At 38.8% G+C, this 25582-nt stretch overlaps 1 protein-coding gene across 3 annotated transcripts; it reads left to right on the top strand.

The window, feature by feature from the left end:
* The first annotated feature begins 1660 nt into the window (after positions 1–1660).
* Positions 1661–5628, top strand: LOC137823890 (tropinone reductase homolog). Of its 3 annotated transcripts, none has more exons than XM_068629205.1 (5): positions 1661–1961; positions 2033–2240; positions 2338–2554; positions 2662–2774; positions 5220–5628. In XM_068629205.1, the coding sequence occupies exons 1-5, from the start codon at positions 1870–1872 to the stop codon at positions 5385–5387; spliced, it is 798 nt and encodes a 265-aa protein (XP_068485306.1). In that variant the 5' UTR covers positions 1661–1869; the 3' UTR covers positions 5388–5628. The 3 variants fall into 3 exon arrangements, 2 of the variants coding, with proteins under 2 accessions (XP_068485306.1, XP_068485308.1); XR_011083177.1 differs by having other exon boundaries at positions 1764–1961; positions 2652–2774; XM_068629207.1 differs by lacking the exon at positions 5220–5628 and having other exon boundaries at positions 1764–1961; positions 2652–2775.
* The last annotated feature ends 19954 nt before the right edge of the window (positions 5629–25582 follow it).

Genomic DNA, 25582 nt, shown 5'->3' with positions numbered 1-25582 from the left:
TAAGTATTGCATAGATTTGCAGTTGTCTCTATGTATATACACTTGAGAGGAACCATATGCAAACAGTAATATACCAAAAAAAATTATCAAAAAATATATTTACAGTAAAATATAAATTCAACGGTTGATTTTTACACTCATTACTTTAGCAATAAAATTAAAAAAAAAATCACCAATTTTATGTCTAGTTTGTAATTGTATACAATTACTTTTTCCGTATCACTGAAACTGTAATGTTAATTTTTAATATTATTTAATTATAATTTAATTATATTTTCTTAATATTTAAATGATATTAATTTATTTACATATTATTATATTAATATTATAGTAAGTTTTTAGAAAATATAGATTTAAATTGATACTATTGAAAACTCTGAAAATAGCCACAATGAAGAAAACATATAAATTGGTCATAGATGATTTTATTTTACCAAACACTTTTAAACTGTTAGATAATCAATGAACCTTAAGAAAATTTTACATAATAACATGACTTACTACTTTAATATAAAAGATCATCATTCCATAACACAACTACTCCAATATAAATATAGTAAAAAAGATTCGGAGTCTAAAGAGTAAAATACCAAATACATACTAAATATAGAAAAAATAGAATTTGATATTATAAATTTATAATTTTTATTTATATTATGAACTTCAATTTATTTTTAAAAACATATTTAACTTTTATTAAAAAAAAATTCAGATGTACCTATAAATATAAAATAAAATATGCCAATACATTTTTTTACATTTTTTTAATAGCCAAACAAAATAAATTAAATAATAAGGAAATACAGAGGGGTTCCTCAACTCTTATACGAAAAAGATTCCAAACAGCTTCTTTAAGAATCCTATAACGACTGCAAACCTAAATAAGAGTTTGGAACAGGTATTCAACCTCTTTAACTACACAAATATCAATGATACGCTACCATGTTAATACAAGTAATTGGACTTTTGGTCCAGTCTGAGAAAGAGAAAAACACCCTTGAAACCTCGTTTTTTAACTAAGCTCACGACTGCACTTGAACCAGTGAGAAGACTTCACTTGCATCCACTTTTGCTTGATTAAAAAAACTATCTCATTCCTGTGTTTCCAAATGCACCAGATGATTGAGACCCACACTCATTTCCACAACTTATTACCTTATTTGCTGAACTAAGTACAGTGAAATTGTTCAAAGTGTTCCTTCAAAGCAAATGGTTTACGAAACTAACCCCATCTATTTATATTGCATAAATTCTAAACACCATTTATGATCGGAAAGATATCAAAAAAAATGGAAAGTTGTTTCCACCTTAGTCCACAGAAAATACACATATCCATGGAGATGAATACAATTTTTCACATGTACCCAACTAATAAGGACACAATAAATTTTTTAAATAAGATCCTCCTTCATTAATTCCTCATACGTATGCCTTAATTTTCTTTCTCTCACTTCAATAAAAAATTGTATTTTTTCTGTTTGAATATATAAACCATGGCATTGTGGAGGATTTAGCAGAATTTGGGACAGCTGTCCACATATGCTTATCAAACCAATATGATACGTCTTTACAAGACTGGAAAAACAAATATGAAATCTACAATGTTTTTAATAAACGTGAAAGATTTAATATTTTTACCCATCTAATATAATTCAAATTTAATATTTTAAAATTTATTAAAATTTATTGACATAAGAACAGGTAGCTGTGGCTGATTAATTGTATATGGCGATAAGCTTAAAATCACAGACAGCCACAAAGTGCTACAGAACTTGAACATGCATATATAAAGAGTATCTTTGAGCTTTTCTTTCTGCTTCTCAACACATCTATTTTCCATTTTGTGGAAGTGTTGGATTAGAAACAAAAATGGGGGAACCAAAGTTGAGCAGCATAAAGGACAAAAGATGGTCACTTGATGGCATGACAGCTCTTGTGACAGGAGGCACCCGAGGGATTGGGTTGGTAACATACTTCACGCATAATTTCCTTTTGTTCAGTTCTTTACTTTCTCTTGTTTATTCTTGATTAGGCATGCGATCGTGGAGGAATTGGCAGAATTTGGAGCAAGCATTCATGTATGTTCACGAAAGGAAGAAGATATTAATAGGTGTTTAGAAGAGTGGAAAAAGAAGGGCTTCAACGTCACTGGTTCAGTCTGTGATGTCTCACATCGCCACCAACGCCAAACACTCATGGAAACTGTTTCCTCCATCTTTCAGGGCAAGCTTAACATTCTAGTAAGATTCAACCACTCATCCAAACAAACATTCTGAAGCAAGATTTAAGATTAGTATATTTGTATTTGAGATGATTTCATATGTGGTTCTCTTTTAGGTGAACAATGCAGGGGTAGACATGGCAAAAGGAATAATAGATCACACGGCTGAAGATATATCAACTGTGATGGCTACCAATTTTGAGTCTGCTTTTCATTTGTGTCAACTTGCACACCCACTTCTTAAAGAATCTGGATCTGGGAACATTGTATTTATTTCATCCATTGCAGGTGTACAAGCTATTCCACTTTTATCTGCCTATTCAGCCAGTAAAGGTATATACATAGTAATTTGTTTTCATGTAATTTTCAGAATCTAACTTGTTGATGTGAATGAAATGGGTGGTAGAAGATATTTTATCTGAATATATAGTTTAATTCAGGAGCCATGAATCAATTTACCAAGAACGTGGCATTGGAGTGGGCAAAGGATAACATTCGTGCAAATGCTGTAGCACCGGGACCAATTTGGACTCCACTCTTAGATTCTATCAGGGTATGTTTTAATATATGAAATAGATATTGATTTTTTTTATCAGCAAGAAACAACTAAATTAAATGGATCAACTTAAGGGGTGGTCAAACTTTCATAACAAAAGTATCTTTTAACCTACACATCATAAATATTCTCCTACTGTCTTTTCCTACTGTTTTCTCCAGTACTACCAGTTAAAGAAAAAACATTAAATCGAATACATACATACTAAATATTCTAAACATCCGTCAGAGAACGAAAAGTTCACTTATGATATCTTTGAAACAATCCAGTTGATAATGTAGAAATAAGTTGCACGTGAATTCCCCAATTAAATTAAGAGAAAGATGCAAATTAGTATTGTAAATTTGGATCATGTTCAATTAAAAATAGACACTGAATTGGTTATAGTTGGATTACATAAATTTTTAAAACATTAAAGTAAAATACTTTTTTTATTAACAATAAATAAATATAATTATAAAAACATTTTAAGAGTTTCAAAATCCTTATATAATAAAAATGAAGGTATATCTGCTTTTCATTTAACTTATAAAAAATTCAATTAGCATTGCATGACCATATAATCAAAAACCAAACTACAATAAAGAAGCATGTAAAAGTCTAAACTATATCTAGTCAAAACTAGTAACAAGCTTCATGCACAACCTTCTTCATCAAATCCAAAAACCAGGGAAAAGAAAAATCCCCTTTTGACTACTGAGAGACCATAGTCTAATCCATGGGCATGAAGCATAAGAGGAATCATTTGCTATCCTTAAACTTTCTCACCATATTACCAACGGGCACCCTCTATAGACACACGTGTTGGCATATTTAACTTACTTGCACACGGGGTCCACCTCACCCTATTACCCAACCTGCGACCATTCCTTCTTCATTATTAAGGCCTTTTTTCAGCATTTTGTTTCATTATATACCAACCGAGTAACAATGTACTCTTCAAGGCCATCTGATGGCTTTTCAATCATAAACCTGTAAAGAAAAACACAACAAACCTTCCATCTTCGAAAAATAGTTAGACTGAAGATTCACTTAAATCATATTTTCAGATATTTCATACAAATCATGGGTTCCATGCACCATTCTGAATATGTAAAGTCTATCAACCTTTTCTTAATCGTAATCCATTTTTCTTTGTGTCACAATGAAAACTTCTATATGATCTACTCTCTCATTCTTAAAAATACAAATATTTCTATGTTCCATATACTCCCTTCATACCTGCTGGCACAAACTTCATGAAATACATCTTTGCATCGTAATGGTTGACCGATAAAACTCTTAGCCACACAAAACACAAACTCCATATTCTCCAAGATACCTTACACTCGAAGAAAAGATGGTTTACTGTCTCCTCTTCCTCATTGCACATGATGCAAAGGCTACTTTTTAAGACTATATCACATCTCAAGAGATTATCCTTAATGACTATTTTATTATGTAACACCCTATAGGCTATAACTTGTGTCAAAGGAAAAATCTTTAACTTTCAAAATCTTACAAAGACAGGCCCTTATTCAACTTGTTTTTCAAACTTTAGGGAATTATATGTTGATTTCACAGTGAAATCCATTGTGTCAACATCCCTCAAAGTCCACTTGTCATATGTTTCTTCTTCCTCCTTCACTGACCTCCTCCAAACACTGCATCTATTGTTCAACTTGTCTTGCTTCCCACACGAAATGTCCCCTTCCTCATCTCAGTTTTCATATCCAACTATTGTTATTTCATTCTCCAACTTGTGACAAGTTACTTCCTATCTGTAGAAACCAAGAATAATCTAGGAAATTTATACATTAGATATTCGTTATCCACCCCCGTATCCTCCCAAAACCTAATTTCTTTCTATCACCTAACACCCATTTTCCTTTGTCTTCAAAATCATTATCCCATTCCTCTAGGTTCCATACTTTTCTTAGATCTCTCCACCACATGGATTCTCTAATCTCTAACCACCATACTTAGATTCAAGTACACCTTTTTCAATGTGCTTCTTCTTCAATATGCTTACCCTCGTGCTAATAATTTATTTATTAGGTAACATAGAGACCAATACACATTAATTCTAACTTCAATGTATAGGTATATACCTTCTTAGAAATACATTACGAGTTTAAGTTTTACATTGAATAAAAAAAATATAATGTAATGAAGAAGACCTACAAATTTATTGTATTAATTTTTTAAGGAAAAGGTAGTGTCATATGTGTTGGCTTTCAGGTGGATAAACCTCTAACCTACCCTAAACATAACCTACCTTTATTAATATATGTTTATATAATCAAACTTCATATCTTATGAAACATTGATCATTACTTGTAGAACTTTGTGTTATCTGTTAAATGATATTAAGTGTGCAATTTCTATTTGACCCATATGTTACCATTAATTATGTTTTTTTTTTCTCATATGTTGATATCATAGTAATTGTTGTTCTCTCAGGAAAAAGTTGGATCGAAAGAATATGATGATAATGTTACGGCTAAAATACCTTCTCGTCGTATAGGAGAGGCCAACGAAGTATCATCACTCGTTGCTTTTCTTTGTCTTCCCGCTGCATCATACATCACTGGGCAAACTTTATGTGTAGATGGAGGTTTCACATCTTAAATTTAAATTAGTGACTTGACAATTAAATAAGAGTCACTTTGTGTTACACCAGATCCAACAACACCAACATGCCCAGACGCCAGATAGACTTCTTAGTTTAATGGGCCTATAAGGTTCTTTAATTTAATTGCTTTCAGTTTTAATGTAATGTTGCTTACAAGGGTAAAGCCCATTATGACCCTTTCTAAACCCTATTTTAGTACCAATGCCGTGAATGAATACAGAGAATAATTTTGTTTCATTGAATCTTATCTACCTTAGCTTTAGGGTTTTAATGTGACTGTATCAAAAACCTGTCATTGGTGCTTTCATTACCCTTGTCATGCCTCCCAAACCCCAAACAAAAGACCTAGAGGACACACTAAACTCCATTCAGGAACGTCTCTCTGCCATTCAATTCCAGCTGGATGAACACCAAAATCGCCAAACCACCATGGAAGCCAAAAACGACTCCATTCAATACACTCTCACCCTTTTCTTAGACCATATTATACCTCACCCAAACCACCAAATTTACCCAACCGAAGAAATCCTGTCCCAGCACTCGCGACCATAACACCTCTCATTATCAATTCCCATATCCATGTTCATCAAGCCATTCCTAACCCTAACAATCATAAAAAATTCCAACCACCACCCCCTACCAATAATAGACCACCTAAGTTACAACTACATTCTTTGAGGGCTCAGATCCCTTGGTCTAGCTATTTCAAACCAAACAATATTTTGCATTTTATCAGATTCCCGTTGAACAAAGTGTTGATCAAGAGTGATCAAAGGCTTTAAAGAATCCAAATCCATGTGTTTGATGCAAGGCTGGAGTTGCTGCTGTGTTTAGGATATGATCTGGGTAGTTTATTTGTGTAACCCACTCTTCGTTGAATCTAAAGCTAAAGTGTTTTTAAAATCTTTTAAGATTAAAGTGCTTTTCAAACTAAGTGAAAAACAACCTGTTGTTTTGTCGAAACAATCAATTGTTTTACTCTTAGGTGTTTTTGAAAAGGTTGAAAACTGTTTTGGTTGGTTGACTTGCTGTCAAACCAAAACAATCGATTGTTTCGTGATTTCAATAGATTGTTTGTTTGAAAACCCTAACAGAATTCTGTTTTGTTAGTTGAGTGTGCTTTAAATGATTTTCAACTGAATACACTCCTGTATTAAATGGTTTGACCAATCTTTGAAAGCTATAAATAGTTTGTTTATGTTTTATAACAAACAAGAAAAACAAATTTGAGTTTTTCAGTTGTGAAAGATTGCTTTCAAGTTTTGAACATTCACTTTTCAGCTTTGGTTTTCTCAAGAGAGAGTGGAATACGATTACATCTGCATTGATTTCAATTTGTTCTGTAAACAAATGTAATTCGTTTTGAATTCTTTGTAATTTCTGGTGTTGTAGCCAAGGAGTGTTGTGTGCTCTTAAGGTTGTCAAGATCAACATTCTTGGTGTGTGCTATGCCAAAGGAAATGTGTTTCTTGAAGGGTTTAAGGTCACTTCTTTGGTGGTTTTGTGTGTAATCTGTATTGATTGCTTAGTGGATTGCCCAGTGGATTCTGGGGACTGGATGTAGTTCTTGGTTTAAGAGTGAACCAGTATAAACTGTTTGTGTATCTCTTTCTTCCCTTAAACTCATTTAAATTCAGTTGTTATTGCTTTGCTGGTATAAACAACCGATTGTTTCGAAAAAACAACCGATTGTTTTTCTGGTGCTTTGCTGTTTTGTGCTTTATATCTTGGCTAACTGAATTTCTGATTGAGTTTCATACAAAGGATTTTGTTCTAGCTGAAAAAGTTTTCAAAAACGCCCTTTAAACAATTCACCCCCCTCTCGTTTAAGGCCACATATTCTAACACAAAGGATATCTATGGTCGTTTTTCACATGAAAGGCGAAGCAGTCAACTGGTTTAAATAGTTGCACTAGAACAACCTTGCCACAGACTGGGTATCCTTCACTCGTGCCCTTGAACTCCACTTTGGGCTTTCAACATACACCAAGCGTCAAGCATCACTCTTCAAACTCCAACAACTCACCACGGTAATAGAATACCAATCACGTTTTGAAAAACTCTGTAACTGCACGGTGGGTCCCACCCCATATATTATTCTCAACTGCTTTATCTCGGGTCTCCACCTAAATATTTGTAGAGAATTGTCCATCCTCAACCCATACTCAATATTTCAAGCCATTGGCCTCGCTAAACTCATTGAAGATAAATACCATGATTCCAAACCCAAAATCCCATGCTTTTTTCAAGTTCACAACTCCAACCCTACCAACAATTCTTTCCAATCATCAACCACAAGAACCAATCTAGACCACCACTCACCAAATTTCCTACCCATTAAACATCTCACACCAACTCAACTATAAGAGCGTCACGCACAGGGTTTATGTTATAATTGCGATGAAAAGTTTATCTTGGGATACAAATGCACACCTTCTCGGTTCCTGTTGCTGTTGGATGATCCAAAACCACCCCCAGATCCTTTGGAGGAACCATCCACCACTATTAAGTGTCCAGAAACCATACATTTTCATTTATCACCACATGTCCTATTTGGTAATACATCTCTTCAAACCCTGAAATTCACTGGAATAATTCACAACCTTCTAGTAACTGTTCTTATTGACTCTGACAGCTCCCATAATATAATTACAACCCCGTATTGCTCACCACCTCCACTTACCCATTAAACCTAGCCCATCCTTATCCATGATGGTCGGCAATGGCGCCTTTATCTAATGCATAGGCATTTGTCCTTCGGTTGACATTTCATTACAAACTTCAACTTTTACCATTCCTTTTTATCTCGTACACATTGAAGGAGCTAATGTAGTGTTGGGTATTGAATGGTTGCGTACCCTAAGACCTATTAAGGCACATTTCTCCATCCCTAACATCACCTTCAACCACCAAAACTAACTTGTCACTCTACAAGACGCAACCACCTCCTCCCACCTAAACATCCTACCACCAGTTTTGTCAATATCTCTCTACCAACTCCATTGCATCCCTTCACCTACTCTCAAATGATAGCCCATCATCATCCCCAATCCCTTTAGGAAGCAACTTACAACCCATCTTCACCATTTTATTTCTTACCTTTCTCCATACAAGCCATTCTCCTACAACATCACACAATTTTTCAAATACCCCACGACTTACCCCCACCAATGCCACATGACCATCACATACCCATTCTCCCACACACCCCTCCGGTCAATGTTAAACCATATCGATATCCACACTTCCACAAGGAAACTATCACCAACCTCATTCATGAAATGTTGCAAGATGGTTTCATTAAACCCAACAACAACCCTTGTGTGTTGACTATAGAGCCTTAAATGCAGCCACTATCCATGATTGCTTTCCAATACCTACCATCGATGAATTGCTCGATGAATTAGGTTCAGCTACAGTTTTCACTAAGATTGATTTATGGTCAAGGTATCACCAAATTTGAGTCACCCAAAAAAAAAATACTCACAAGACAACTTTTCGGACCACTAATGGGCATTACGAATTCTTAGTCATGCCATTCGACTTGACTAATGCGCCCTCTACATTTCAACCAGCTATGAATGATCTTCTTCAACCCTATTTAAGATGATTTTTCCTAGTTTTTTTATGATATTTTAATTTACAGTCCTACACTACAAGATTGTTGAACAAGAGCTTTGATGTCTCCAAATATGTGAGGATTGCTTGAAGGCTTATTGTTGATTGTGTGTGTGGGTTATGGGTAGTTTGAATTTGTAAATTCACTCTTAGTTGGGATCCAAAGTTTATTTAAATCAAATCCTTTTGAAAAAAAGTGTTTTTATAAAGAATTGGAAAATAACTAGTTGTTTTATCATTTCAATCGGTTGTTTCACACTTAGTGTTTTTGAAACAGGTTTTGACAAAGCTTGAAATTGGTCGACTTTGCTGTCAATCCAATTCAATCGGTTGTTTCGACATTTAAACCGATTGTTTTTTGAAAATTCTTAACAGAATTTGTTAAGTTTGGTAAATCTGTTTTAATTGACTTAAAACTGATTTGGGTCCTTCATTAAATGTTTTAATTGCCTTGTTGGAGTTTAAAACAATTTGTTTTATGCTTCTGGTAGTAAGATATCAGATTAATCTTTTGAAATAATTTTTTCTCAAAGATTTACATCAAGCTTTAATTTGACTTGTCTAAGAGTGGAATAAGACTATTGTGTAATTTTTGAATTGAATCTGTTTCAGGTGTGATAATTCCTTTTCTCTCTTTGATTTGTATTTCTGTAAAGAACTGTTGTTGCACAGAGTTAGAGGGTCTTCTGATCTGTGGTGTGTTGTGAGTGCCAAAGGAAGTGTGTGTTCTTGAGGGGTTTAAGACCACTTCTTTGGTGTGTGTGGTTTGTAATATGTGGTTGATTGCACAGTGAAATACCCAGTGGTTTCTGGGGACTGGATGTAGCTCTTGGTGTAAGAGTGAACCAGTATAAATCTGTTTGTGTGATTCTCTCTTTCCCTAATCTCACTTATATCTGTTTTAAGTTGTTTTATTAACTGCTGATAAAAACAACCGGTTGAATCGCATAAACAGAAATTTATGTGGCCTGTGACAGCTGATAAAGCTTTCACCAAATTAAAATTAAAAATTCAAAGGTTCCTACACTACACCTTCTAAATTTCAGTCAACCCTTTGTAGTGGAGACAAATGCGTCATCAATGGATGTAGGGGAAGTGGTCAGCCAGAAAACCCATCCACTTTCATTCTTTAGCAAAAAGATGTGTTCACGACTCCAAGCGTCATCCATTTATGTGAGGGAGATGTATGCAATAACAAAAGCATTAAAGAAATGGCATCAGTACTTACTAGGTCAACAGTTCAAAATATTCACAAAGAAAAAAAGTTTGCATACATTACTTTCACGACAATTCAAATGCCAGGATAACAGAAGTGGACAGCAAAATTACAACGGTATGGTTTTCAAATTTTATATCGACCTGTTGTAATTGTCGATGCTCTGTCCCGCAGATAATGGTCTAATTTCAGTAATATTTCATATTAAAATATAGACACTTATGAGGATTTATTGCTAATTTACATATAAAATAATTTCTAATTTATGAATTTATACCTTTTTACATTTTTTATGATATTTATTTGAATAAGAGTATTTTATTCCCAAATTTGGTGTTAATTGTAGATTTTTAGGGACGATTGAAGATTTGGAGTAAAGGAGAATAATTTCAGCTAAAAAGAGAAAGTTGGAAGGTCCTAAAATGAAAAAAGATGCAAAGAAAGATTGTGCCTTTTTTTTATGTTTTATCACTTAGCCCATTAGTGCGACACAACAAGCCACCTAACCCTAGAAAAGTAGGATAAATAGAGGGTTAGAGGTTCAACCCTAGGGTGCCAGATTGAGAGAAAAACACCATAGAGTGAATTGTAACCCAATTGGGAGAATGAAAGGTGCTAGAAGTATGCGTGGCTAATTCTACCCTTTTGGATTGGGAGTAATATGCTCAAACTCTTATGTATTAAGGTGATATCTTATATATCAATATTCAGTTCTTAATTGATTATTGGTATTGTTGTTTTACTTTTAACTTTCCGTGACAAATTGAGAATCTTAAATCTGACCGAGATGTATTTTTAGGGTTCAGACCTAAACATCAATACTTAACATATTTGAGTGTTAGAGATAGACTTGAAATGTTAATTGCCACTAACGTCTGATTGTGATTTGTAAGTTGTTTTTATAAGTATGCGAGAGATTGATATTTAGGAAACATTCTTAAGAATTTTATACGCGAGAGATCAATATAAATGAATTTTCTACAGGCATCAATTTCAGTCAAATAACTCACAATTAACATGCTAATCAAAATACATGAGAGTGGGAGAGATGAAACCTAATTCATATTTTTCCAATTGAAGCAACTAATTCTTTGTTTGTTTTCTTATTGATCAGTGCCACCACAATCACTTCAAAACTATTTTTATTGTTCTGTTGTTATATTTAGTGAATTTTGTACTCGATAATTCATTGTTCCTTGTGGGATCGATATCCGTCCTTAGGGACAATTATTACTTCTGACAAACACGGTGCACTTGCCGTAAAAAGTCATCAAATTTTAAATTGACCTGTTGTAATTGTTGATGCTCTGTCCCGCTAAGGAACACCAACCGCTTCATTACTGCTTGCATTGTCTTTGCCGATTCCATTGTTGTTTCAAGAGTTACAGCAGTTCTTCAAAACCTTCGAAGGTGCCCAGTTAATCCTGTGTGTACTCTTTACTTGTGTGTTTACTGATGCTATGCCTCTTGTCCAGAGATGGTTCTCAATGAGGGGAAGAAGAAGAAACTAGTCGAGTTGTTTGCCAAACGCAGGGCTGTTGCTGCTGGTGTGGGTATCTCAACCTCTACAACCCTTCCTTCCTCTACTACCTTTGCTTCAAACTCATCTGAACCAACCCCTGTTGATAAACAGAAGGGGGTGGTGGTGGAGACTGGCTCAGAGGACGAGGACATCGGCTCGGGCCTCGTCTTCAAGAGACAAAGGTGGATGACATCGTGGCGCCTTCGCACTCTGCATCTGGAGGCCATGCCCCATCCTTTAGGGACAACCCTCCAAGCGCCTCCTGTCGATGATCTTCCAGCCATCCTCCAACAAGCTCTCAAGTGTTTTAAGAACAGAGAGATGGTGGATAGCTTGAGGGAGGACCTTCTCTAGGCCCGCATGGCGCAATGCTTTGGAGAGTTTCTGATCGCGTCCAACCTCGCTCTGAGTAAGGCTCAAGAGTCACAGGCTGAGACAACAAAACTGAGGGAGGAACTAACCCTCCAATCAAAGACCATCTCCAAGCGCGAAACGACCTTCGTCAATCCGAGAAGGAGGTCAAGAGGCTTCTTTTTGAGAAGTCTCAAGAGGCGTTCCAATCTGAGGCGAAGATCTTACCTCTCTGCAACGAGGTGGTTGACCTGAAGGAGAAGGTCGAGGAGGCGCAGGCCAAGATGGCCAAGCTGGAGGAGAGGGCCACCAAACGCGAGGTCCAACTGGGCCAAGTTGAGGGGGAGCTTGCTCAGAAGGTCGAGCTCTTCAAGAAAATAGAAGAAGAGCTCACCAATGATGTCGTCGATGCTTATGGCGAGGGGTTTCAAGATGCCATGGCTCCGTTTTCTTGCGTGCATTATGAGGTGGAATTTTCCCCATTTGCAAAGACGAAGTGGGTTGTTGATGGACAGCTCATGCCTAGAGAGTATCTTCTTTTTGTAACTTAACTTCTTGATGAACAATTCGTACCTTGTATATATATATATATATATATATATATATATATGAACATCTGCCATTTCTTTAATCTTTCTGTCTTAAGTGCTTTACTTGCATTAACTTCGACTAACAACGTCTTCGACATAGATTCACCCCTTAGGTAACGCGCTTCACTCCACCTGCTTTAACTTCTCTTGACCTTTATTGTCTTTAAGGCACTGGTGACATGTGCGCAAACCCTTAACCAACTTTATCTTTGTTGTACAAGGATAAGGAAAAACTCCTCCTACTGTTTTTGATCTTCGTCTTGCAATATAAGGGAAAGGTCTTCCCGACGATTCCACCCTTGCCTTTGAGGACAACGGAGATGTCTTAGTAGTGATATTGGTGAGCCAGGCTGTCCTTTACCTTGACTTACAAGCAAGGAGGAAGTTGACTTTCCGACCTCGACCTTGCTTTAGGTGGGCAAGAGAGGATTTACTATTCAACTATACTGTTCGACCTTGGCGTTCCCACGCAGGAGGGAGACTCACTGAGGAACCATACTATTCCCAGTCTTGGTGTTTCTAACCCAAGTGAATGGTTCGTAACTGACCTCGTCCTCGCCCATGGGGCAAGGGAGGATTTAACTGTCAAACCATATTGTTCGACCTTGGCGTTCCCACACAAGAGGGAGGCTCACTGAGGAACCATACTATTCCCAATCTTGGTGTTTCTAACCCAAGTGAACGGTTCGTAACTGACCTCGTCCTCACCCATGGGGCAAGGGAGGATTTAAATGTCGAACCATACTGTTTGACCTTGGCGTTCCCATGCAAGAGGGAGGCTCACTGAGGAACCATACTATATCTAATCTTGGTGTTTCTAACCCAAGTGAACGTTTCGTAACTGACCTCATCCTTGTTGTACGAAGTCAAGGGACATGTCTTAATAACTAACCGCAACCTTGTTGTATGAAGTCAAGGGACAAGTTTTTAATATCTAATCGCAATCTTGATGTATGAAGCCAAGGGACAGGTTTTTAATAACTAACCGCAACCTTGCTGTATGAAGTCAAGAGACAGGTTTTTAATAACTAACCGCAAGCATGTTGTATGAAGTCAAGAGACAGGTTTTTAACGGTTGAACCATACTATTCTCAGCCTTGGTAGACTCACACAAGAGGGAGGCTAACTGAGGAACCATACTATTCCCGAACTTGGTGTATCAATCTAAGGGAGAGGTTCGTTAACTGCACTGCACAATATACTTCTTAACTGAATAATTGAAATTTTATTGGGTGACCTCGTTAAAAAGCCCTTATAAGGGAAAAAGAGTATCCCCTAAAACTGTGTACAATGCAAACAACTTAACTGAAATAAAACTTAAGGTTGGTCGCGTTCCAAGTACGAAGGATCACCCCACCTTCTAATGTCTCGAGCCTGTATGCTCCATTTCTAAGGGCCTCTGTCACTCTAAAAGGACCAGTCCACTTGGGAGACAACTTGTTCTTTAGCTGGTACGGGTGGGCCTTTCGCATCACCAGGTCGACGACCTGAAACTGCCGAGGTCTCAGCTTGGAGCTGTATTTGTATTCAACCCTTCTCTTCAAGGATTCAATCTTGATCCTTGCTTCCTCCCTTGCTTCGTCTAATAGGTCCAAGTTCACCTTTCTCTCTTCATTGGACTCTTCGACCACGAAGTTCTGGAAACGTGGCGAGTTCTCCTGGATTTCTACTGGAATCATTGTGTCTGAACCGTACACAAAACTAAAGGGTGTTTCTCTGGTTGTGGACTGGGGAGTAGTGTGGTAAGCCCACACAATTTTAGGAACTTCTTCTGCCTAGGTCCCTTTGGCTTTATCTAGCCTTCTCTTCAGACCTCTTAGCAGAACTCGGTTGACAGACTCGACCGATGCGAATACCTGCTTTATTCCCAACTCCGTACATAGTTTGCCCAACTGTTGGCTTGCAAACTGGGTACCATTGTCAGACACCAACCATTTTGGGATTCCAAAACGGCACACTATGTTCTTCCACACAAAGTGTTGATCTTGTGGGCTGTGATCTCCGCTACTGGCTCAGCCTCTATCCACTTTGTGAAGTATTCTATGGCAGCCACGAGGTACTTCATCTGTTGAACTGCTATAGGGAAAGGCCCCAGAATGTCGATCCCCCAAGTATGGAACGACCATGGGCTATAGATCGACCTAAGCTCTTCTGAAGGCACCTTGTGGCAGTTAGCGTGTTGTTGGCACTGCTTGCACCGCTGTGCATACCCCGAGCAATCTTCCCTCATGGTTGGCCAGTAATATCCTGCACGAATGACCTTTGATGAGAGAGATCGGCCACCGAAGTGGCTACCGCATATCCCTTCATGCAACTCTGCCATAATGCGCGTGCATTGCTCACCACTTACACACACCAGCATAGGGTGGGTGAACCCATGCTTGAATAACTTTTCGTCAATCAAGGTGTACTTGCTCAAATTTTTCTTGCCTCTGTAGGTTCTAGCGAGATATCCCATCAGCCAAATAGCGTTGGTAGGGTGTCATCCAAGTTTCCTCTGTTTCGACTTGGTAAACCTGCGACGACCCTTCCCCAGCAACTGGGTACACGCTTATTCTGGGTGGTTTTAACGTTTCCTGCCTTAAGGATCGATGACTCCTCCTCACCCATTCCGAGGTGCTGATTTGCTGGACATCTGCCATATTATCTGTGGTAGTTCGAGGTGTCCTCAAGGTCTCCTTAATGACGGTCCTCTGTTTGCTCCCCTTGCCCGAACTGGCGAGCTTTGCTAGCAATTCAGCTCGGGCATTCTGTTCTCTGGGTACGTGGACTAACTCGAACACCTTAAATGTCTCCCTCAGAACCTGGACGTACTCTAGATATGCGACCATCTGAGGGTCTTTAGCCTAGTATTCCCCCATGATCTGACCTGTGACTAACTAGGAGTCACTCTTCGCCAACAAACCTTTCACACCCATATCTTTAGCCAACAGCATTCCAACGATCAGGGCCTCATACTCTGCCGGGTTGTTACTGGCCTTGAAAGTGAACCACAGGGCCTGCTCAATTAGCAACCCATTTGGCCCTTCCAAGATGACACCAACCCCACTACCTTGTTGGTTGGATGGACCATTTATAGAGAGTACCCATCCGAAACCTGCTCCTTCTTGGTGCGTGGTTGCCGGGGAGAGCTCTACTACGAAGTCAGCATAAACCTGGCCTTTAATGGGGCCTTTGGGCTCATACTGCACATCAAACTCTGATAGCTCTACCGCCCATCGCACCATCCTGCCTGCCACATCTGGCTTTTGTAAGACCTTGCGAATTGGAAGGTTTGTTATCATTATTACGGTAAAGCTCTGGAAGTAGTGGCGAAGTCTTCGCGCTGAGAACACTACTGCCAGAGCTGCTTTCTCTATGACCTGGTATCTCACCTCTGGCCCCTGAAACACTTTGCTAACAAAGTAGATTGGTTTCTGCACCTGGTCCTACTCTTGGAGCAGAACCGAACTGATCGCCTTTTCTGTAACCGTGAAGTATAGACGAAGTGGAGTACCTAGCTGCGGCTTGCACAACACTGGTGGACTGGCCAGGTACTCCTTCAGCTTTAAGAACGCCTCTTCGTACTCTCTGGTCCATACGAACCTGTTGTTTCTCTTCAGGCACTGGAAATAAGGGTGCCCCTTATCTCCTCCTACCGACACGAATCTGGACAAAGCGACCATGTGCCCCGTCAACTGCTGCACCTCCTTAACTAAGATCGGGCTCCTCATTGTTATTATCGCAGCGCACTTCTCAGGATTCGCCTCTATCCCATGTTCAGTGAGTAGGAACCCTAAGAACTTGCCTGCCTCTACCTCGAACACACATTTCTCTGGGTTCAGCTTCAACCTGTGCTTGACTATTATGGTGAATAGCACTTCAAGGTCTTCTACATGTTGCTCCCTTTGCTAGGAGGTGACTATCATATCATCCACATACGCCTGGACATTCTGCCTAGCATGGGCGCTAACACTCTGTCCATCAGTCTTTGGTACGTCGCCCTTGCATTCTTAAGCCTAAAGGTCATCACCTTATAACAGTAACAAGACAAGTCTATCATGAACGCTGTCTTGCTCTCCTCCCTAGAGTGCATCATGATCTGATGTAACCAGAAAAGGCATCCAGGAAGCTGAGTAGTCTGCAACCGGACGCACTGTCCACCAAAGCGTCAATACTGGGCAGCGGGTAGGAGTCCTTGGAACAGGCCTTGTTGAGGTTTGTGAAGTCGACACACATCCTCAATTTCCCATTAGCCTTCTTCACTAGCACCACATTCGCCAACCACTCAAGGTACTGAATCTCCCTGATGTGCCCAGCCTTTAGAAGTTTCTCTGTCTCTTCTCGGACGACCTGACGCCTCTCCTCGTTGAACTTTCGTCTTCTTTGGCAAACAGGTCAAACCTAGGGGTCCATGGTGAGACGATGACACAAGAAGTTAGGATCTATGTCAGGCATGTCAGAGGCAGTCCATGCAAAAGCATCAGGGTGTCGTGCTATGACCTCGACGATCTGATCTTGTGTCTCTTAGCCTAAGGATTTGCCAAGCTTGAACATCTTCCCACTGATCTCCCTCTCTAGCACCTCTTCGGCAGGTTCGGGCCGTCTGTCTCGGGCGACCTCTGAGCGAGTGACCCCTTCTTCCCTTGGAGGCTGAGTGGTAACAACGAACACTCCTCTCTTCGTCCTGAGGCTATTCTCGTAACACTTCTTAGCCTCTTTCTGGTCAGACTTAATGGTGATCATCGTACCCTCGAGGGAAGACAACTTCATTTTCATGTGCCTCGTAGAGGCTACCACTCTAATCTTGTTCAAAGCAGGTCTGCCCAAAAGTATATTATAGGCTGATAGAGCGTTAACAACAAGGTACCTGATGTTTGCAATACGCGAGGTTGTGCCATTCGTGAAGGTCGTCCTCAGCTCTATGTGTCCACGCACCTCCACCTGGTCTCCAACGAAACCATACAAGCAACCGGTATAAGGCCTCAACTGGTCTGGAGACAACTGTTAGAATTGATGGCTTTAAACTGGAGGGGGGGGGGTGAATTGTTTAAAGAGGGTTTTCGCAAACTTTTAATCCAAGAATGAAATTTCTTCGAGAAACAAATGATAAGAAATTCAGTTTGCCAAAACAATAAGTAAAAACAACAGCACCAGAAAAACAATCGGTTGTTTATACGAGTTTGTAAATATTAAAACTGAATTTAAAGAGATTAAGGATAGAGAGAATGCACACAAATGTTTATACTGGTTCACTCTAAACCCAGAGCTACATCCAGTCTTCTCAGAAACCACTGAGGAACTTCACTAAGCAATCAAACCTAGATCACTTACAACACAACCAAAGAAGTGACCTTGATCCCCTCAAGACACACACTTCTCTTGGTCAACACACCAGCACTAAGAATGCTGATCTTGATCCCCTCAAGAACACATAACATTTCTCAGCTAACACACGAGGTTTCTTTCAACAGATACAAGGATTACACTTGTTACAGAATGAATCTAAAATCAATACAAGAGAAAATCCTAGCTCACACTCTTTGATCAATCTCAATCTCTAAGCAATCTCAACTTTTCAAAAACTCAAAACTTGTGTTGTTGTAAAACCCAAATCTGTTTTTCTTTTTGTAAAACAAAGTTGTTGTTTGTTATCAAATCTTAACAAACTATTAATTGCAGTTAAAGATTGGTCAAAACATTAAAAACTGGAGCGTAAACAGTTAGAAAATCATTTAATGCTCAGTCAAAGCATAAAAAAGTTTTTCTGTTATGGTACCAAAACAAACAATCGGTTGTTTCCACGAATCAATCGGTTGTTTTGGTTTTGACAGCTCAACCATTTGAAAAACAGTTTTCAACCTTTTCTAAAAACACCTAAGTATAAAACAATCGGTTGTTTCGACAAAACAATCGGTTGTTTTTCACTTAGCTTGAAAAACACTTTTTCTTTGAAAAAGGATTGAGAATGCCTATGCTTTGGATTCAATCAAGAGTGGATTACATAATAAGTCTACCCCATATCCTATCTAAGACAGCTCAGCAACAGCAAGCACAACCTTGCCTTCAACATTCTTCAAAGGGTTTGGATTCTTCAAAGCTTGAACACCACTTGGTTCAACATTCTCCCCCTATTTGATGAAGACAAATCCTTGATGCTTGTGTTATACTTAATTGAATCTGAAGCAGTTCCTGCAAAACACAGTTTTAAGCAAAGCATAGAACTTCTGATATTTGGTTAGCACAGAAACAAATATAGAAATTCAGAACATAATATCAGAGCAAACAACAAACAAATATTGGACCAAAAACCTATGAGGTTTCACTCATACAAACTGTTTTGCAGAAAAATAAAAATTGATACCAAACACAGCATACATCTCCGCCTTTTGTCTTCATAAATAGAAAAAGAGAAGAGATAAAAAAGATAATTGTTCTTAATACATTAGATTTAAAACAGCAAAATAGAAAAACTGATACAACCACTAAAAACAATCGGTTGTTTTGATACATCAACTGGTTGTTTTTCTCTTCATTCATTCATCATCATCAGCATATTGAAGATCAAAGATCTGGTTCTGTACTGTCTCAATTTTTTCATCTAAGGTCATGAAGCGTGCATCCATGCTGTTAAACCTGTTGTCAATCCTCTCCGCAAAGCTATCAAGCCTATTAACCATGAGACTCTCAAAATAAGACATGTTTTGCATTCTTTCTTCTTGATTCCCAGCACCAACACTTGGTCCAGCATCTGGATTTGCTTCAGGTTGATCTTCATGTTGAAAATCCATGTTATCAGCATGTTCATCTTCTTCATGATCAGCAGCAACACTAGAAGAGGCTCCAAGGTCACCATCTTTGCTAATCCATTTGCCACCTACTTTAGTGAATCCCATTTTTTTGAGAGATCCATTATTTAACTCTTGATTTGACTTGACCAACTCAGATATTTCATCCTCTAGGTTCACTTCAAGATAGAGCAGAAATTTAGAAATCAAAACAGCATATGGATAGTGATAGTCACTTAACCTCATTGCCTTTTGCATGTGCTCTTTGATGATGTGGATCCAATTTATTATGATCTTCTTCATAATGCAGAAGATGTACACCAGATCCTCCTCTGTAAGAACTGAATGATTGCTCCCCCTTGGAGTTAGAATCCAAGTCACAATGAGGGCTAGCAACCTTTCATCAAGCCTTAAGCCACCAACCGAACAAGTTCTAACTTGTGCATTTTGGTTCTTCAAACAGCTTTTGTAGTATTGAACTTTGTTGAAGTCCTCCACTACTCCAAGGTTCCCCTTGTTGATTCTCAAGCCTAAGTATTTTAGACCAGCTACTGCAGTCCACACATCATATGTGATCTCCATATCTACACCTTTTACACGAGAAACAAGGTTGTTTCCCTCAAACTTGAGATTTGTGTAGAAAACTCTTATCAAATCTGGATAGATATTCCCTTTCATCTCCAAGAACTTTCTAAGGGACTGATCTTTGAGGAGCCTTCTGACATTGTCCAGCTTTTGGCTTTTCAGCTAATCAAAGCAAACAACTTTAGCGTTGTTTATCACTTTGGTGCTAGTTTCAAATCTATATCTCTCAATGAGATCATTATCACCAGAAAACCATCCTTCAAGCCTTCCTTCAGACCTTGCTGCTCTGGATTTGACTCTTCTTGAAGTGGGAGGAGTTGAGTCCATGATTGGCAGAGAAGAAAACAGAGAGATGCTCACACAAGATTTGCAAGAGATATTGCAAGAGATTTTGCAATTGGTTGTTCTTGTGGAAGAGATCAGCTGCAACAGATTTTATAGCATTAATAGAATCAAAAAGCATTCAATGACATGAGTGGGTACCAGATTTTCAGAGAGAGAAGACTTGACCATGCCCTGCACTAAAAACGTCAGAAAAAGCAGAAAATCACATGTGATCCTTGACTAGTCATTAAAAGCTCTTGAATTTCCAAGATTGTGGAATATATTCCTTTATGACTGTTGTAACTTCCTTCTGAGCATGATCAGCTTTCAACACAGGTTCATTGACCAAGGATTCTTTCTTTAATTTGATCTGCAACGGATAGAAATTCAAAAATAAATTAAATTGATTTCTTCACAGTGTTGTCAGGCTCAAAACAATCGGTTATTTTTCTGCAGCAGTTTAAAACTGATTTTGAATTTTTAACCATGAGCAGAAAGAGTTCAAAGCAGATGAAGTTAAACATTTTAAAGAAGATATTTAAACATGAAAAAAAACTTAAAAACAGAAATTAAGAACAGAGAAAAGGAAGGTCTTATCCTTTATGTTGTTCTTTCAATGAGTCATGTGCTTTGTGATCAAGAAGCCTCTTATAACTGTTGAGGGCCTTTGGACAGATGCAGAACATTGATTCAGCTTTAATGTTGGTCTTTTTCTTCCAAGAACTTGATCAGATGACTCAGTACTTCACACTTCTTTAGATTTCCTGCACAAACATGAGTTCAAGCAACAAGATTTAGCCCCTTCACAAATGTGGGTCCAATTGATTTCTTTTTCTCATTTGGAACCTCACATCCTTTAGGAATCCATTTCATGTAGCCCCTAGGAACATAAAACTTTCTTATTTTGCAGAATCTAAACGAATGGCCCTTTTTCATGCAATAAAAGCATGTAACAACCAGTTGTTTCGACTTAACAATCGGTTGTTTTACTGGCTTTATTGAAATTTATTTTGAAAACTTATCTTGTTTGTTTTGTGGATTAAATCCTAAACCAGCCTTTCCAAAAACACAGCTTTGAGAAGCCAAGACATTCTCAAAGTTAGATTTCCCTTTTGAAAGCTTGTCCACAGTGTCAACTAGATAATGCACCTTTTTCTCAAGATTTTCACAATTTTCGCAAATGTGAGTGTCACACTTGCAAGAAGAATTTTTGAAATGATTTTCCAGATTTTTGAAATCCTTTTTAGATTTTTCAATCTCATCTTCAAGTGCTTTCACTCTCTTTTCCAGCCAGCTGTTAAGTTCTTTCAATCGGTTGTTTGAAAGTACCAATCGATTAGCTTCATCGTGAGTTTCTTGAAAAGCTTCAAGCAATTCAATATAATTTTGTTCATTTAAAGAAGCACAAGAACTTACTTCACTTGAGCTGCAAGATTCATCATCATGTTCAACAATCAAACAGATGTTTGCTTTCTCATCTTCACTTGATGAAGAGCTTGATGATGATACTTCATTCTCATCCCAAGCTATGTAGGTTCTCTTTGTCTTGTTCTTCTTTTCCTTGTTGCTAGACTTCCTCTCCTTGCTTTTGTTTGGGCAATCTGCCTTTATGTGACCTTGCTCACCACAACCAAAAGAAGTATAGTTATTTGAATTAAAATCATTAGATTTCTTGTTTCCATACCTATCTTTGTTGCTGTCCTTGTTGCGGTTCCTCTTCAAGAATTTGCTAAACTTTCTTGACAACAAGCTAAGGTTTTCATCATCACTATCATCGCTGGATTCTTGTTTGCCTTTGTGCTTGGAAGCTTTTAAGGCTATGCTCCTTACGTTCTTGTCTTCGCTTTCTTGAACATTGAGTCGATTCATCTCTAACTCATGTTCCCTAAGCTTGCCAAACAAAGAAGCCATACTCAAGGATGTTAGATCTTTAGATTTGGATATAGCAGTTACCTTAGGTAGCCATGCTCTATCAAGACATTTCAAGATCTTGATGTTTAGCTCTTCCTTTTCAAAGGTCTTGTCAAGGCTCATGAGATGATTGATGATGTGCGTGAATCTTTTCTGCACTTCAGCAATTGTTTCACCTTTGAGCATTCTGAACATCTCATACTCTTGGATTAGAGTATGCTTCCTAGCTCTCTTCACTTCATTTGTACCTTCATGAGTTACCTCCAAGGTGTTCCACATTTCTTTTGCAGATTTGCATTGAGAGACCCTGAAAAACTCATCTGAATTCAAAGCAGAGGTTATAATGTTTTTAGCAATGCAATCAAATTTGGCCTTCTTGTTTTCAGAATCAGTCCATTGAGACCAAGGCTTTTCAATAGAAGATCCATCCTTTTCAAACTTTGGGACAAAAGGACCATTTTCAATTGCATCCCAAATTCCTTTGTCAAGTGATTCTATAAAGATTTTCATTCTCACTTTCCAAAATTGGTAGTTCAAACCACAAAACAGAGGTGGTCTGTTGATTGAAGCACCTTCCCCAAAAGGTAGTCTATTAGCCATAAAAAAAAAAGTTTTAGGATCAACTTGAATAACTTTCAAGAACTAAGCTCTTGATGCCAATTGTTAGAATTGATGGCTTTAAACTAGAGGATGGTAGGGGTGAATTGTTTAAAGAGGGTTTTCGCAAACTTTTAATCCAAGAATGAAATTTCTTCGAGAAACAAATGATAAGAAATTCAGTTTGCCAAAACAATAAGTAAAAACAACAGCACCAGAAAAACAATCGGTTGTTTCGCAGAAACAATCAGTTTTTTATACCAGTTTGCAAGTATTAAAACTGAATTTAAAGAGATGTTTATACTGGTTCACTCTAAACCCAGAGCTAGATCCAGTCTTCTCAGAAACCACTGAGGAACTTCACTAAGCAATCAAACCTAGATCACTTACAACACAACCAAAGAAGTGACCTTGATCCCCTCAAGACACACACTTTTCTTGGTCAACACACCAACACTAAGAATGCTGATCTTGATCCCCTCAAGAACACACAACACTTCTCAGCAAACACACAAGGTTTCTTTCAACAGTTACAAGGATTACACTTGTTATAGAATGAATCTGAAATCAATACAAGAGAAAATCCTAGCTCACACTCTTTGATCAATCTCAATCTCTAAGCAATCTCAACTTTTCAAAAACTCAAAACTTGAGTTGTTGTAAAACCCAAATCTGTTTTTCTATTTGTAAAACAAAGTTGTTGTTTGTTATCAAATCTTAACAAACTATTAATTGCATTTAAAGATTGGTCAAAACATTAAAAACTGGAGAGTAAACTGTTAGAAAATCATTTAATGCTCAGTCAAAGCATAAAACAGTTTTTCTGTTATGGACCAAAACAAAAAATCGGTTGTTTCCACGAATCAATCGGTTGTTTTGGTTTTGACAGCTCAACCATTTGAGAAACAGTTTTCAACCTTTTCTAAAAACACCTAAGTATAAAACAATCGGTTGTTTCGACAAAACAATCGGTTGTTTTTCACTTAGCTTGAAAAACACTTTTCTTTGAAAAAGGATTGAGAATGCCTATGCTTTGGATTTAATCAAGAGTGGATTACATAATAAGTCTACTCAGATCCTATCTAAGATAGCTCAACAACAACAAGCACAGCCTAGCCTTCAACATCCTTCAAAGGGTTTGGATTCTTCAAAGCATGAACACCACTTGGTTCAACAAACTGTAGCTTATTGAAGGTCGACCAGAACATAACATCGACCGAGCTTCCCTGGTCCACGAGGACGTGATGCACCCTCCTCCCTGTCGTTACTACTAAAATCACCACTAGGTCATTGTCATATGAGACGACGTCTTGGGGGTCGGCCTTGGTGAAGACGAGGTCGACATCGACAGTACTATCTGCCTCTTGTACCTCTACTGCCATCACCTCTCATGCGTACTTTTTCCACTGGGAGGCGATGCATCCTCCTCATGAGAATCCTCCAGAGATGGTGTTGATTTCACCATGAATGGGCACCTCGTGCCCTTGATCTATTCTTGCAGCCACTAACGCCTGATCCTCCTGCAACTCCTGGAGGTAGTCCTTCAAGAAGCCGCTTTTCACTAGCTCGTCCAATTGGTGTGCCAAGGCCAAGCAATTGCATATGGGATGGCCATATGTTTGGTGGAATTCACAACAAGCGTTATTGTTGGACCCCATCTTTGCGGGCATCTTCAATCTTGCCGTTATGTTGGGAATAGCGATTAGCTTCTTGAGATCTACATAAAAAGTATGCTTGGGGGGCGGATCTCTCCGGACGCGCTCCAGTCTGGGGCTTCTGGTAAGGTTGCTGCTTCCCCGAGCCCTTCTTCTCTGTGGTTGCCTCGTGCACCCTCATGGGTTGAGGTTGACCTGCTGCTCGAGGTTGGACAGGATCGACGAAGCCACGTTTCTCTATGACTCGATCGTCCGCAACGATGTGCGCCAAAGCCCGACGCCTGATCTCGCAGAACGTCTTTGGGTAGAACTTTAGCAGTGATTCACCGAAGGGCCTCGACAGCATTCCCTTGGTGAAGGTGTGCACCGTCATGGCCTCATCTGTGGGTTTTAACCTCACCACCTGGACTCCAAACCTGTTCAAGAACTCCTTTAAGGACTCTCCCTAGTACTGTTTGATGTCAAAGACATCGTAGGAGATTTAAGGGGGAGTCCTGTTGATGAGGTACTGCTCTCTGAACAGCGTCACGAACTGGTCAAAGGTAGTGATGTGCCCGTCAGGGAGACTGACGAACCATTCCAACGCTGCGCCTATCCATGTGCTCATCGACAACTTGCAGTACACAACGTCAGATCCCCCTATGAGCATCATCTGGGTGTGGAACGCTGTGAGGTGAGCCTCTGGGTCCTATACACCTGTGAGGGTGACTTTCGGGCCTAGAGACGTGGTTGGCAACGCAGTATCCATAATCGCCTGAGATAACGACATGGGATGTTCCCTAAGTGGTATGGGTGGGGCACGCTCATCCACTGCATGCTCACTTGCCTGTTGCAAATCTCTGCGCAGTTCCTCGTTGGTTCTGCGCAGTTCTTCGTTGTCCGCTTGTGATGCGGCTACTTCAACCCTAGATGCCGCTACCGCCTCTTGAAGGGCGCGCATGGTCTCCATGAGTTGCTGCATGGTGACGTTGTCCCCTCCAGGGGGCACGACACCTGCAGCTACAACAGATCCTTGTCTCGTACTCCTCATCTTGTTGGTAAACTCTTAACATGAT

Source organism: Phaseolus vulgaris, chromosome 8 (genome assembly GCF_000499845.2).
Source record: "Phaseolus vulgaris cultivar G19833 chromosome 8, P. vulgaris v2.0, whole genome shotgun sequence".
Lineage (NCBI taxonomy): Eukaryota > Viridiplantae > Streptophyta > Magnoliopsida > Fabales > Fabaceae > Phaseolus > Phaseolus vulgaris.
This window is presented reverse-complemented; position numbering and strand designations above follow the sequence as displayed.